General features: G+C 47.4%; 2 protein-coding genes across 3 annotated transcripts in view; both read right to left on the minus strand.

Moving 5' to 3' along the window:
- Positions 1-9,560, minus strand: part of NT5M (5',3'-nucleotidase, mitochondrial) — a 38,420-nt gene extending 28,860 nt beyond the window's left edge. Inside the window, exons 1-2 of one of the 2 annotated variants that reach the window (XM_059378763.1) lie at positions 8,720-9,560; positions 5,462-5,562 (exon numbers count right to left, since the gene is read on the minus strand). In XM_059378763.1, the coding sequence (XP_059234746.1) occupies positions 5,462-5,562; positions 8,720-8,989 (371 nt within the window). In that variant the 5' untranslated portion in view covers positions 8,990-9,560. The remainder of the gene's footprint in view (positions 1-5,461; positions 5,563-8,719) is intronic. The other variant, XM_059378764.1, reaches the window with a different exon arrangement.
- Positions 9,561-12,338: 2,778 nt separating this feature from the next.
- Positions 12,339-15,179, minus strand: LOC132004432 (serine/arginine repetitive matrix protein 1-like). Its single transcript, XM_059380857.1, is given in 1 exon segment — positions 12,339-15,179. A coding segment is annotated over 1 exon segment (2,694 nt). The 5' UTR covers positions 15,162-15,179; the 3' UTR covers positions 12,339-12,467.
- Positions 15,180-15,930: the final 751 nt, after the last annotated feature.

Below are 15,930 nucleotides of genomic sequence, written 5' to 3' on the forward strand. Positions count from 1 at the left end.
TTTGACTTCACAATCCGCTCTGTACATCCCCTTGCTCTATAAAATCTGTGGCTTAAGATCAGGACTTTGCAGAGAACAACAACACAACCCAGGATCCTCAGCCACCTGATCCCCCATCAGTGTTACCCTGAATGAAACTAGTAAACTGTATGGAGTCCCCAGCGCCAAAGTACTTGCTCAGGGCACCCAGGGGGCTCAGTCAGTTAAGCGTCCACCTCTCGCTTTCCGGTGTCATGATCTCAGAGTCATGACCTCAGGGTCATGAGATCAATGCCCTCATCAGGCTCTGATCAGCCGGGAGTCTGCTTGGGGAGTCTCTCCCTTGGTCCCTTCCCCCACTCGTGTGCACATGCTCGCTCACTCTCAAATAAATAAATATTTAAAATAAAAGACTACACTTATGGGAATGAGCCTGAGTAACGTATACAATTGTGGACTATATGGCCCACCTGAAACTAAGAGAACTCATGTGTTAATTATACCTAGACAAAAATTATTTTTAGCGAACACATATTGTTAAGTAAAAGAGAGAAAGCAGTGTCGTCCTATAGACGAGAGCAATCCTATTTTATAAGCAACAACTATGATGCTGTGATGTGAATGTCTCTTCAGCAGATGCCTGAGTGTGTGCCACGTGCCAGGCAGCACTCTAGGGACCAAATGATCCCTCAGGGAGCTGACATTTGACAGAGGAAGGGACAAACACACACACACACAACTTTGGCTTAGCCGGGGGCGGGGGGTGTTGGTTGGTTGGGGGGAGTGCGGCAAAACGACTAGCTGGGGACAGCAGCGCCTTTAGCTACGGCAGGATGGCCTCTCTGAGATGGTGACACACAAGGTGTTCAGAGCGGAAGGATTAAAAACAATGTGGCCACGTGCCAAGTACTCGGGGAGAAACATTCCAGGAGGGTATGTCAGGAACAAAGGCTGTGAGATCAGAAAGGAGCCTGGCGCATCCACAGGCAGAAACTCAGCCAGCGTGGTTGGAACAGGTGCAAAGAGATCAGAGGGTAGCACGGCCAGGTCGCAGACCACCTTGCAAGCCTGGCTGAGTTCGGGTTTTATTGGAGTGTAAAAAAGAAGCCAAGAGAGAGTTTTAAGAGGGGACACACATCAGCAGAATTCCGTTTAGAAATATCACTCTGGCTGCTGAGTAGAAGGGATAAGTTTACAAACCTACAATACAAATACCTATGTAAATGCATTTGAGAAGGTCTGGAAGCACGTGCCCTGCATTGCTCACCAGGACACGAAGAGCAGGATGGGGGGAGATGTGCATGGGGAGAGAGGGACAAAATGGGCAACTCACATTTTTTTCACGTATGTTCCTACTGTTGGAGTGTTTCATATGAATACACTCGTATATACTGAATAAAGGGTAGTCGCCCCTGAAGATGTTCCAAGGAAGCTCTTGGACATTAGATGAGGCCCAGGGAGACACAGCCTTGCACTGAGTGCTCCACGAGCCGGTCCACAGCCTTCCAGGGAGGCGGTTATAGGACAGCGGGCAGATAAGGTGTTTGCTCACTGTTCCTCTCCTACCGGGAACCCCTTTGCCTTCTCCACCTGGCAGATCTCTTTTCATTGTTCAGCACAAGGGCTCCAAGGTCCCTGCCTTCCCCCCGCCTTGGGGAGCTGCCCTGCCTGTCTCCACCCGCATACATCTACCACATCGCTTTTGTATCTATGTTCTAGTCCTTGGATTCCTAGTGAACTCCTCGAAGGCCAGAACTGTGTCTTATCTACTTCTGTATCTGCGGCATCTGGTAGAGGGTCCCGCCCATAGCAGCTGCCTTACAAATATGCCTTCAGTAACATTTTAAATCTTGGTTTCCAGCTACATCAGCACCAGACACAAAGCTATCCACTTAGTTACAGACTAGACCTCTGTCTCTGTCCACACTTTGGGCGTGAACTGACCTTGGGAAGCCACCCCGTTGAGAGCCAAAATGGAGGTAACAGACTGCTGGTATGGTCTAGACTTGCATTTTCACAAAAGGGTTCACAGGGAAGCTGTGGGAAAGAGAGTTCTGGACTAGAACTAGAACTAAAACATGTAAAGAAAAGCTTCATCCTCTGCTTGTGAAGAATCACAATGCATACTAGCAAACCTGAAGCCCTTCGAAGTCCTGTGGTAAAGAAACCTTCTAATCTAATGTCCCTCACACTGTTATACTTAAAGAACGCTTTTTTGTTGCAGACCTATTAAATCTTGCAGAATACTAACAACTGCAGCTAATGTTTACTGAGCACCTACTATGTGCCAGGTGCCATAGTGAGGCTTTTTTTGTTCCCCTCATTTCACAGTTGAAGAAACTGAGGCCCAGAAAACTTAATAACGTGCCCAACATCTGAGGATTAGGTTCTAGAAAATCCCAGGCTCCAGCCTGGGCAATCTCACTCCAGTTAGGACATAACCTCTACCACTATGCCATCTAGCGCCTCAGGATACAGTTGGCTGAATGTGGTCCAGGAAATGCTAATCTAGACACAAATAGGGTTTTGAAAAGCTGCAGTGCAAATACACTGATTTGCCTCTCTGGGCTCTTCCTGCAGCTGCAAAATGTTATACAAAAATACTCCACTATAAATCAAGTTCAAATCCTAAACCAGAATGAAACAGACTACTCCGCACGGCCTGACTCAAGTCTAAAAAATAAATTGCTGAACAAGTCCACAATTCAACTCAAACTCTAAGCATTTTGTGTCCCACTGATGCCAATTTATCAGGTCAGAACTTTGAACGCTTATGATTTTTGGAGGCATTTATATGACACAATAAAGACCAAGCCATACCTTATGTTTCATTGGTGTTTCAGATTGGTAAATTCAAGCAAAACTGTGACCAATAAAAGTATATACAGACCTAAAAATAAATTCTAACATTGATGGGCAGTCCATGTTTGCCAAGGAAACCAAAACAATTCAGTGGGTGGGGTGGGGGTGGGGAAGAGTCTTTTCAAGAAATGGTACTAAAAAGTGGGTCTCTACATGCAAAAGAATGAGGTAGGATGCCTTCCTCACACCATATTGAGAAATTAACTCAAAACAGTTCAAAGACCTGAATGTAAGAGCTAAAACCATAAAACTCATACAGGAAAACATAGGAGCAAGTCTTTGTGACTTTGGATTAGGCAAACAATCCTTAGATATGAAACCAATAATACAAATAACCCAAGGAAAAAAAAAAACAAACACAGGGGCACCTGGGTGGCTCAGTCAGTTCAGAGTCTGCCTTTGGCTCAGGTCATGATCCCAAGGTCCTAGAATCATGCCCCGTGGCAGGCTCCCTGCTCAGTGGGGAGTCTGTTTCTCCCTCTCCCTCTCCCTCTGCCCCTGCTCATGCTCTCTTTCTCAAATAAATAAATAAAATCTTCAAAAAAAAAAAAAAGAAAGAAAGAAAGAAAGAAAGAAAGAAGAGAATGCCTGCGTGGCTCAGTTGGTAAGCATCTGCCTTCTGCTCAGGTCATGACCACAGGGTCCTGGGATTGAGTCCCACATCGGGCTCCCTGCTCAGCAGGGAGTCTGCTTCTCCCTCTAACACTACCCCCCCATGTTCTTTCTCTCTATGTAATAAATAAATAAAATCTTTAAAAAAGAAAAAAAACACGTAAATTTAACATCCACATGAAAACTTTGGGTTTCAAAGGATACCACAAAGAGATTAAAACAACAATCCACAGAATGAGAGAATATATTTGCAAGTCATATATCTGATAAGGGACTTATCATCTAAAATATGTAAAGAATTCTTCGTGTGCATGGGTGGCTCAGTCAGTTAGGTGTCTGCTTTCAGTTCAGGTCATGACCTGGGGGTCCTGGGATCAAGTACTTCATCAGGCTCCCTGCTTCCCAAAGAGTCTGCTTCTCCCTCTGCCCCTTTTTTTACTCATTCTCTCTCTCTCAAATAAACAAACCTTCTTAAAAAAATAAAATATATAAAGAGATCTTAAAAATTAGCAATAAAAAGATAAATAAACCAATTGAAAAAAATAGCAAAAAAACGATAATTCTCCAAAAAACAAAAACAATGGCCAAAAACACAGAAGAAGATGCTCACATCATTACCCATCAGAGAAATGCAGATCAAAACCATGATGAGATACCCCTTCACACCCACTAGGATGGCTAGAATAAAAAAGACCACAAGTGTTGGCAAGGGTGTGAAGTTGGAACCCTCACACATTGCTAATTAGAATGTCAGATGGTACTGTCACTTTGGAAAACAGCTTGGCAGTCCCCAAAATGTTAAACAGGAATTTATCACATGACCCAGTGATTCTTCTCCTAGGTTTATACAACCTATACATGAAAACGGACATTCATAAAAAAGACTCATACATGAGTGCTTACAGCAGTATTATTCTTAATACCTAAGAAGCAGAAATAAACGCAGTGTCTACCAACTGATGAACAGATAGACAACAATGTGTCATGGCCATACAGCAGAATATTACTCAGCCATGAAAGGGAATGAAGTACAGATTTGTGCTATAAAAGAGATGACCCAGAAAACACAATGTTGCAAAAAAGAAGTCAATCACAAAAGACCACATAGAGTACTATGTGAAATGTACGTGAAATATACACAATATGTTCAGCACAGGCAAATCTACAGAGCTCTAAAGAAGACAGCAGCTGCCTGAGGCAGCAGGGGAAGGAGGGGGAAGAGGTAGTGACTGCTCATGGGTACAGGGTTTCTTTTGGGGCTGTTGAAAGTTTTTGGAAATCGACTACAACTCTGGGCACAGACTTAAAAATCACTGAATTGTACACTTTAAATGGGTGGAGGGTATATGAATTATATCTCAATATGGCTGTTGTTTTTTATGTCGTCCTCTGGGAAGCACATCATCTGTAACTGCTAATGGGTTTTAGTGAACAGTTATGGAACTGGGGCTTCAGCTCCCAGAAGCAGCAACTTCACTAGAACGAAACAGAAATACCTCACACACTGCTCCTTCAGCTGCGTCCTCACCATGTGTTGTTAGGTCTTCTGTTAGACCTCATTGTACTCCTTCCTCTGTTCCTTTTTAGCACTTATCACAATCCGTGCTTATCTTTGCTTGTGAGATTCTTTGTTTAATGTCTGCTCTGTGAGCTCCATGAGGGCAGGACCACTTTGGTCATCTCTGAATCACTTGTGTCCTATAGCATCTAACAGTTGGTTCTCAGTTATTTGCTGAATAAATGCATGTATGGCACCCAGTCAACCAGATCCAGTTAGACTCAATATTTTCTCCTGTTACCAGATCAAAACGCCTCACTTGCTTACCAGCTGAGTCCGTTTCACTCAGGGTTTTACCAGGTTGAGCACCAAAGGAACAAGCATGGACCTGTGCAGGGGTGAAGAGAGAGGAGCAAGGGATGCGGTGGAGGGGGGGTGCAAGAAGCAGAAGAGTAGGGTAGGCGCTGACAAGAGGAAGGCACAAAAGCACAGGCAGGAAGACAAACTTACTTTTCTAGGTTGGCCATCTGCTTCACAGCTTCCACAGCCCCTGGGAGAGGCTCCAGGTCAAGAAAAAAATTTTCTGATTCCCATATGCTAATGGCCTTCTCCTAAGAAGACGAGAGAGAAGTGGGTGACCTCAGGGGATTCCGCACATTGCCTCACCACAGAGACGATGTCACAGCTGGGAAGAGCTGTTGACAAGAAGAGTGTGAGCCTTCCACATTCCCCTCCTGCAAACACACACACACCCAAGGTCGTATCCTGGGGGGAGCACCTGTGTGTTCCAGCCCCTCTCCAGGGGGTCTGACTTCTGCAAGGATCCAGCAGAGACCAGGTAAGGGATCAGGAGCTATGGATTCCAAAGCCTGCTCTCCTTTAGGCATGGCTAGAGCTGTCTGGGACCAAAGGCAAGTCATCGTGAATTGTGTGCTTGCTTGATTCTAACGGCTAGAAGCATCTCACTCAGGGCCTCTGAGGTAGACCAGGTCTTGCCATGGCTCTAGAGTCCTTAAGTTCAAGAGCTGGAGAAACTCAGAGATTCTTAAGAGCCCTGTTGTGCCGTGTGGGGTAAGGGGGGCCGGGGGCCGAGTGGCAGGCCAGATGAGCAGAACTCTAGGTTCCTCCCCCACATCAACTGGAACAGCTCTTATATCTGTCTTCCGCATTGGTACATCATTAAGTACTTTGTTTAAAAAGCATTCTACTGCTTTTAAAGTCTGAAAGCCAAAAACCCAGGCCCTCATTATTCGTATGAGAAAATCAAGGCTCTGAATGGGGAAGGGATTTACTCAAGGCCACACGGCAAAACATTGCTTAGAGCTGAACACCATCTCCCAGCTACGAAGCTACAAGGTTCTGCCTTATGTCACTGGGCTAAAATTGAGTTTGCAGAATGTTACACTTTTCCAGGCCCAGGACAAGGGGAGGGAAGACAGACCCCCCAGACTCCGAGGAACGGGACCTAAATCCCATGTGGGCAGCTGGGGGTGTCTCTGCCAGGCCAGAAACCGCACACTCTGGAACAAGCACCACCACCATGTCCCCCTTAGAGGCGGAGTGCCCTGAGATCACACTGGCATTATGCCTGCGAACTATGTGGGCTGAAGCAAATGAGCAGTGATTGCTAATAGACGGTCTCTCTTGTTAGGCTGTCACCTCCCGCAAGGGGCAAGAATCACTATCCCAGTTTACTGATAAGGAAAGAGGCTTACAGAGGATTGTTTACAAGGCCGCTTACCGGTGATACTATCAGAACTTGACTCAGGGCTTCTGACTCACAGGGAGGCAGTGGGACTCAGGGGAAAGCATACATGATGCAGGATTAAGTCGGGTACTGCATGGCCCCAGCTGCATGACCTTGGCCTCACCGCCTTGCCTCAGTAATCGGTGTCCCAGCATCCCCTCTCTCCCTCTATCACTAACTTGGCTCTGAAACCCTGCTTAAGGCACTTCCTCCCTCTGGGCTGAATTCCTCAACTGTCTTAACACTGCGGGATTCTAAGTCGGTTAAAATGAGCTTTGCCTTCCATCTCCGCTCTCTTTACCTTTCCGAGCCCTGAGAAGATCAAAGGGGATACCAATAGAGTGGTATTTTGTAAAGCAGAAATGCCTTCATAATTAAGGTGGGTTGGTGCATCAGCTGTTTTTAACTCTAGGTGCTGGGCCAGCTCAGCCAAGGGGAGACCCAGGGACATCTGCTGGGAGCTTTGCTGGGAACCAAGGGGATGTGTTCATCTATGAAAATCTTGCAATGTTCCCAGGAGCAGAACTGCCTCCTTCGTGTCCCAGGAGCCCCTTTCCTTTGCCTCGCCCTTAGAAAATGGTGAATTGATCTCCTTAGATGTGGAGCCTGCATGTCTGTACAAAGGACTACAAAGACTTCTGTCCTTTTCAGAGTTGGGGTAGGCTTTATGTCCTCACCTCAGTATACTCCTGGGAGGGAATGAGGTGCCCAGACTGTCGGCACTGTGTACTGTCTATACACCAACACCCACACGGAGCAGGGGAGTCTGTTACTGAGGCTACAGAAACCACGAGGGTATTCTCTCCAGCTTGAAGTTGGTAATTGGGTGTTAGAGTTGGGAGAAGCAAGCATGCAGAGCTCTGGGAAAGTCACCTTCCTCAAGTACCTGGTGGTGAGGAAGAGCCGTGGCACTTGATTTTCTGTTTCACAGCTGCCAATTATGGTTAAGTTACCTTTTTTAAGTCAAAAGAAATGCCACTTGTTAGAGCAGGACAAAGAAGAGGACTTTGTGGGTGGGGAAGGCTAAATGTGCTTGGGCAGGCAGGCAGACAGGTTGGAATCCTAGCTACGGGGCTTGGGACTAGTTTCCTCATCTGCATAATGAAGATAACAATGTCTGCCTCACATGGGAGACCATGCAGTCAACCTGTGGTACAAATTAGGCTCGAATATCATCATCATCAAATTTCTGGTGGTGACCCTGGGTAGGCAAGCAAAAGATGCCGGAAAATACCCCGCCTCTTTAAGTTTGTGCAAGGCAAAATTCCGTTCCTTTCCCGAAATAGTTTCAACTAAAAAACTAAGCCATCTGTCTAGAAACAAGCCTGGATATTTCCCCTCCATCCATCCTGGACTTGGAGAGCAAAGCACAGCAGGAGTCAGGGGGATGTGATGGGCTCAGGTTCAGCAGGGCCACCCAAGCAAGGGGGTAAACCAAGGAGTTGAACCCTCCCCATCTTGACTATTGACTCATTGTGTGATGTCCAGAAAGTCATTCAACGTCTCTGGGCCTCAAATACCACTGGGAGCTATGCATTCACGGAAAAAGGGCAAAAAAGAACGGCAAAGACACTCATCAAATTCATGAGGATGAAGAAACGGGCGTGTGACTGTGGCCGGGGTCAAAGAGGACTTTACTTGTGACGTTTATTTCATTTAAAGAATTTCAGGACTTGCGGCCAAAAATTAAAAAGTCAGCTAAAGACAGAGTTCGTATTTTACGCTTCGCATTCTCCTGACTTTTGAGAAGCCCTCGATGACAGCCAACAGTTCCCGCGCGTGGGGCTGCGCGGGGCGCGGCGCCCTGGGTCCTCCCCGGACCCCTCCCCAGGCCCCCCTGTCTTACGAGAGGACCACTCCGAGGCTCGGGGAGGTGACCCAACCAAGGTCACGCGGGCTCCCGGTCCAGGACCGGGAAGGAGGGCCGCAGTCCCTCCGGGCTCGGCTGGGCTCGGGGCCCCAGAGCGAGAACGGCGGCCCCGCGGCGGGCGACGAGCGGGACCAGGGCGGGGGATGCTCACGCTCAGGCCGGGCTGCAGGCGGCCGTACTGCTCGGACAACCAGAAGCCGCGCCGGTCCTCCAGCGCGATGAAAGGCTGGTCGGGGAAGCGCGCGCGGAACTTCCTGAGGAAGCCGCCCTCGAAGTCGGCCAGGACGCCATCCATGTCCACCAGCACCCGCAGGGCGCGGCCGCCCGCCCGGCCCGCCGGTCCGCCTGACCCCCAGCGCTGCCCCGCCGGGCACGCCGCGCTGCGGGGCCGCCGCGCACACCAGCCGCCGAGCCGGATCATGGCCCCAGGAGGTCGCTCGACGCGGGCGCCGGGACCTGGGCCGCGCCACACCGCCGCGCCGGGCCGGGAGACATGACAGCAGTGGGGTAGGAAGGGAAGAAACCCCCGCCGGCCGGGGCGCGCGGGGAGCGCGAGGAGCGCGGGGGAGGCGCGGGGCGCGGGGCGCTCGGAGCGCGAGCGCGCAGGCTCTGGCACCAGATCGAGGCTGCGGCACGCGCCCGGGCGGAGGCGGGGCTCGGGGGCGTGGCTTTGGGGACTGTCCACAGTCCCAGACTCTCCACTAGCATCTTCTGCCTGGACCGTGGACCTGGGCTCCCTCCTCCCACTGCAGCAGCGAGGCTGCGGGAGCTGTGCCCGCTGATGGAGCAAGGCTGTGTCGCTGAGCACTTACCGTATGGGGCTGCCGACAAAACGGACAAGTTCCTGCCATCCTGGAACGTCCCTCTTAGAAGAAGAGACAGGCGGGAAGCAACCAAGCGTACAAAACAGGCAAAAAAGATGACAGTAGTATGAAGGAACGAAAACAAGGACGAGGTTCACTCGGAGAGCCTCCCTGCTTTATAGTGAACATCTGGGGAGAGACTGATACTAGTAGGACAAATAAATACCTTGCAAACATCATGAAGCCTCAATAAAACTGGTGATTTTCAAATAAATCTATAAACATATTGTTTGGTACCCTGGTATTGATTGCTTTGAGTGCCTTCTTCTTCTTCTTCTTCTTTTTTTTTTTTAACAGAAAAGAAAAAAAAAAAAAAAAAACAAAAAGCAGGATGACATGACCTTGGAGAGGTGGGGAGACAGGCAGGGCGCTCAGGGAAGGCCTCTTGCAGGAGAGGATGCTGGAGCGAAGACAGAAATGGTGAGAAAAGAGGATGCAAGAACCAGAGAGACCTAGGGGTCCAGACAGCTTGAACAACAAGCCCCAAGGCCTCAGAGAGTGGAGAGGCCAATGAAACCACAATTTTCATTCTTATATTTCTTTGGCGCAGACTTGCTGAACATTTCCTGTGTGCTCGGTGGTGGATATCAAGCGGTGAACAAAGTCCCCACCCTCATGGAGGGACAGTTTTGGATCTGTCTGAAACTATGGTGAAGGAAGGGTAGGGAGGTGCACTCTCAGGCCAGAGAGATAATGAAGGCCACAAGAAGCAGCGCAGCACAGTTTGAGAAGTATTTGGGGGTGCCTGGGTGGCTCAGTGGGTTAAGCCTCTGCCTTCAGCTCAGGTCATGATTCCAGGGTCCTGGGATCCGGCCCCACATCAGGCTCTCTGCTCAGCAGGGGGCCTGCTTCCTCCTCTCTCTGCCTGCCTCTCTGCCTACTTGTGATCTCTGTCTGTCAAATAAATAAATAAAATCTTTTTTTTTTTTTTAAAGAAAAGTATTTAAGCTGTGGTGTCCCACGGACCCATGCTCCAGCTGAAGCACACAGTAGGTCCTCAGCACCCTCACACAATGGTTACTCTCATGGAACCAACTGGATTCAAGGGAAGAGACCAAGTGTGATTCATCCCTGCATCCTGAATGAATGAAAAAATGAATGTGATTCTGGAAGGAAACTTTTCTGGTTATTCTCTGACCACCTAGCTAAGACTCCCCACTGTGTTTCTCTACCCTGATTTTATTCTTTAATTATGTCACCTTGTCTTTCTTCTTAATTGTATTACGAAAGTTTTCACACAGATGAGTTGAAAGACTTGTATGAGGAAGATACGTGTACCCACCACCTGGATTCTGTGGTGAACAGTTTGCTATATTTGCTTTACCATACATCAATGCATCTCCCGATCCCTCCATCAGTCCATCTTATTCCTGGAGGCATTTCAAAGTAAGCTGTAGACATCAGTATATGTTACCCCTAAGCACATCAGCCTCTATAGCTTAAAGTGAGTTCAATGTATTTATTTTTTTGAGATTTTTTAAAAAGATTTTATTTATTTATTTGACAGAGAGAGATCACAAGTAGGCAGAGAGGCAGGCAGAGAGAGAGGAGGAAGCAGGTTCCCCGCTGAGCAGAGACCCCGAGGCTCAATCCCAGGACCCTGGAAACATGACTTGAGCAAAAGGCAGAGGCTTAACCCACTGAGCCGCCCAGGCACCCGAGTTCAATGTATTTAAACGTAAATTTTACAAGTGAAATGCAAAAATCTTATCATCATTCTGTGACTTTTGACAATGATCCCCAAGGGATGCATCCTTAGGAAGATGTGGAACAATGCTATCCAGATACAGTAGCTACTGGCCATATGTGGCTGTTGAATAATTAAAAGGTGCCTACTGCAGCTATGGGACCAAGCTTTCCATTTTAGCTAACTTTAAATAATTTAAATAATCCACATGTCTGGTCAGCATGTCAAACAGTGCAGCTGTAGAACATCTCCATCTTCCCAGAAAGTTCCATCCCGCTTCTTCTCCTTCAGCCCCGTCTCCCACTATTCTAATTTTTTTCACTGTGAATGAGTTTTGCCTATTCTAGGACTATAAGTGGCATCCTATGCTGTGTACTTTTTTGTGACTGACTTCTCCCACTCCGCATGTTTTTGAGTCACTCGTGTTGTTGTATGTATCAGAAATTTCTTTTATTGCTGAGTTCTATTTAAATGCGTGAATATATGTCAGCTTGTCCATTCTCCCATTGATGGGCATCGAGCCATTCCTAGTTTTGGACTATCATGGATAAAGCAGCTATGAATCATACAACTCTTTGTGTGGATTTTTTTTCTCTCTCTCTCTTTCTTTTTTTTTTTTTTTTCATAAAACAAACTTTTATATAACTGAAGGATCCTTCCTGGGACTAGTTAATTGCCTTTACAAAAAAAAAAAAAAAAAAACAGAATAGAATGAAATTCCAGTGTTCCAAATCAACTTGTTACACATCAGTATAAACCCACAGTGTCCTGGCAAACAACATGCTTTCATTTTGTCTCATCCTAGAGTTCAAATCCTGATTCGTTTCAGCAGAGACTCCACAGGCAACAGGAAATATTGTGGCATTAAAATATTCATTTATACTTTTGTGGTAGTTCAACAGTGGTCTTATTTCTGGGCAAGCTTGCAAACCATACAAGGTTGGAAGCATCATAACTTAAATGGGTGCTAAGACTCAAATGAGAAAAAAATAAAGAAAAAAATGAATAGAAAGGAAAACCTCTGAGAATAGCCAAGGCCTTTAAAAAGAAACCATAAGAATGCCAACAATATTGAAATCCCCTTTTTTAAAAAGGGGAATTTTTTTTGACTTAAAATATTTCACTATAAATGAATTTATGTCAGCTGTCAATGAAAGAATGTCACTAATACACTGTGGACACCGTTTGCAATGGAAATCCATGCCCCCCCCCTTTTTTTACATGGTGAACTTCAACCTAGCAATTATTACAACAAATGTTATAGTCTAAAGCTCAAACACATTTTAGCAATTTTGAAATTGAATTGCGTACAAACCAAATAAAATGTACATCGTGACACATATTGCCACCTAAGACTGTGGGGACACTTGAGCCTTCCGCATCGATCTCAGCGCCTTTTCACGCAGGTGCTTTTCTAAGTCGTCGAGGTTGTCTTCAGGCTCGCTTTCGGTCTCCTTCTTAGGCTCGGGCTCTGCCTCCAGTTCCTCCTGTGCTGATGTGGTCGTGGGGGCAGTGGGGGCCACAGGGGTGATAGCTGCTGCTGCTGCTGCGGCTGCCGCCACGGCCTTTTCCTTCTTGTGTTTTTTGTGTTTCTTGTCCTTCTTTTTCTTCTTCTTCTTTCCACCTCCTTCTGGGTCTGAGTTCCTCGCTGGAGATGGGCTTGGTGTTGGGCTTTTAGCCTTTTTGACTGGTACCGCTGGTGACCAGTTGGTTGAGGGGGACTGGGACTGGACAGGAGACTGAGATGCTGGGGGCTTTTTAGCTGCTGGCTCAGGAGATCCTGAGACAGATCGGGAGGATGAGACCCTCCTTACAGACTGAGGGCTTAGTGAGGCAGCCTTTTTTGTCTTTTGGGGTTCCAGAGTCCTGGAGACTCTCCTAATGGGCCTAATACTTGGAGAAGGGGACTGCCTTCTTTGGGGTGATGACGACGCTCCTCTTCGAACAGGTGGATGGCTTGAGGAGGTTTGAGGAGCTCGAGGCCGTGGTGAGGGCGAATGCCTTTTGTTTGGTTGTGGTGACCGGGGCTCACGCGCAGACCGGCTCGGGGAAGACCCTTTCCTATGCTTTGATGATAATGAAGGCGAACGTCTCTTGGTGACTGAGGAGCTTCTTTGTTTGGGAGGTGGAGAATGGGAGACCTGACGCTTTGGTGGTGGAGATGGTGATGCCCTTCGTTTAGGAGGGGGAGGGGGAGAAGCTGTTCTTCTCTTTGGAGGCGGGGAAGGAGAGTATCTCCTCTGTATTGGAGGAGAGTATCTTCTTGGAGAAGGTGAGTGCTGGCGGGGTGGTGGAGGAGTCCTTCGACGTGGTGGCGGTGTGGGAGATCTGCGCCTACGAGGAGGAGGAGAGGCAGGAGAAGGAGAACATTGCCTTCTGGTGGGTGGTGGGGAGGGACTCCTCCTCCATCTACCGCGAGGGGAAGTCTCCTTCTGGCGCTTTCAAGGTGATGGAGAGGCACTCCGGGAAGGGGAATGTCTCCACCGCCTGCCTACCTCACCATTCTTCACATGGGACCTCTTGGGTCGCTCATCTTCTGAGGAAGAAGAGGAGCCAGAATCAGATGAAGACTGCTGGTTCTGTCGTCTGTACTGACGTCTCTGCTGCACAGAATCTGCTGCAGCCATTTTGCCACCTTTATCTTCTTCCGATTCAGATAACTCTACTTTTCTAGGCTTAGGTGCTGGTGAAGGGGACTCTCTTTTCTCAGTACCTTTATGTTTTGTCACTTTACCTGAAGGTCTCCCTGGAGAGACAGAAACACGACTTTTTCTTGTACGGTTTGACTGCTGGGGTGTTGGGGAATGACGAGTTTTTGGCAGTGGAATTGCTGGAGGTGATGGCCTATGCCTTCGCCTGGGAGGACTCGCTGAAGGAGATAACCTACAAGTTTTTCGAGGGGGGCTGGATGTCCTCTTAGGAGGCCTCTTTGGCGGTGACCAGGAACGAGACGAAGAGGATGATGAGCTACTTCCAGACAAGGATGCTGATGAACGCCTTCTTCGTCTCACTGGAGATCTACTCCTTCTATGCCTGGGTGGAGGTGGCATTCGTCTTGGTGGGGTTCTTCTTCCAGGAGATGGCCGCCTTCTCAGACTTGGCCTCCTTCTAGGTGAGTATGATCTTGATCGGGATCTATGACGTCGTCTAGGTCGAGTATGAGAAGGAAAGCGAGACCGTGTCCGGGATCTTGATTTGGAACGTGACCGAGATCTTGGTCGGGTCTTCTCCTTCTCCTTTTCTTTTTTGGAATTTTTCTCTGGAGAAGGTTCTTTAGGCTCTGGTACAGGTTCAGGTTTAGGAACTTTCAGGATGTCACTAGTAGAAGTGGCCTCTTGTACTGAAGGTTCTTTTACTTTCACTGATGGTTCTGGGAGCTCTGGAGTTTTTTCCTTCTTTTCTGGAGCAGGGGAAGGACTCCGGCTCTTGGTTCTGTGACGGGGAGATCGAGAATCACTGCGCTTTCTCTCTCTCCTGACAGGGGAAGATCGTCTTCTAGGGGAAGGAGATCTGGATTTGCGTCTTCTTGGGCTTCGAGACCTCTCCCTGTTTTCTCTGCTGCTTTCTTTTTCTTCCTTATCCCTCTTATCCTTGTCTTCATCTTGCTTTTTCATAGAAGCCAACTTTTCTTGTTCAATTTGTCTCTGTTTTATTTCTTCTTTCTTCAGTTCTAGAAAAGCAGAAGGGATTCCAGCGATGTTTTCTTGCGCACTTAAGAGGAGGGGCCACAGTTCTCCCATAAATTCTCTAGAATTTTTTCCATTCAAAAACCCAGTCAGGTTGATTTGCATCATTTTGGAGTCTGGATTCTTCACTTCCAGCTGGTTGAATATAAACTCAATCACAACATCATCTTCAAACCCAAGGATTTCCGTTACTCGTTTTGTTATCCAAGGCTTTATAATCTCCAAATTTACTTTGCTCATGTCCACCTTTTTTTCTAGGCATTCTGCAAATTTCAGCTGCTTCAGTAGCTTCTTCTGTTTATTGCTGAACCGATTATCCTGCTCTGCACTTGTTCCGCGGAAGAATCCCGCGTCCATCTTGCTGCCTCACTCGGAGATCGCCTTTTTTTCTCTCTTGAGTAAATACCTAAAAGTGAGATCATTGAGTCCTAGAAAAAGGTTATGTGTTTAGGTTTTTTTTTTTTAAATCTTATTTATTTTTTTGACAGACAGAGATCACAAGTAGGCAGAGAGGCAGGCAGAGAGAGAGGGGGAAGCAGGCTCCGAGCAGAGAGCCTGATGCGGGGCTTGATCCCAGGACCCTGAGATCATGACCTGAGCTGAAGGCAGAGGCTTTAACCCACTGAGCCACCCAGGTGCCCTAGAGATTATTTTAAAATAAAATCTTAAAACAAACCTGGCAGATATTTTTCAAACCAATTGCACCATTTTACACACTCACAGGGAATGTATAAGAGTTCTGTTTGTCCCATATACTTGCCAACATTTGATGCTGTCAGTCTTTTTAGTCATTCTGGTGGGTGTGTTGGTGGTATCCCATTCTGTTCTATTTTGCATACATCGCCATGCTTTTTATTTCTAAAGTGGTTTGCTTTAGGGGTGCCTGGGTGGCTCAGATTGTTAAGCGATTGCATTCAGCTCAGGTCATGATCTCCAGATCCTGGGATCAAGCCCCACATTGGGCTTCTGGCTCAGCTTCTTGCTCCCTCCCTCCCTCTCTCTCTCTCTGTCTCAAATGAATAAATAAAATCTTTTAAAAAATAAAATTATTTGCTTTATTGTTTACTCATGGGTTTTTATTTTTTGTCTCTACTTTAGAATGTATGTTGCACAGGGATAATGTGTG

Source organism: Mustela nigripes, chromosome 16, assembly GCF_022355385.1.
Source record: "Mustela nigripes isolate SB6536 chromosome 16, MUSNIG.SB6536, whole genome shotgun sequence".
Taxonomy (NCBI): Eukaryota; Metazoa; Chordata; class Mammalia; order Carnivora; family Mustelidae; genus Mustela; species Mustela nigripes.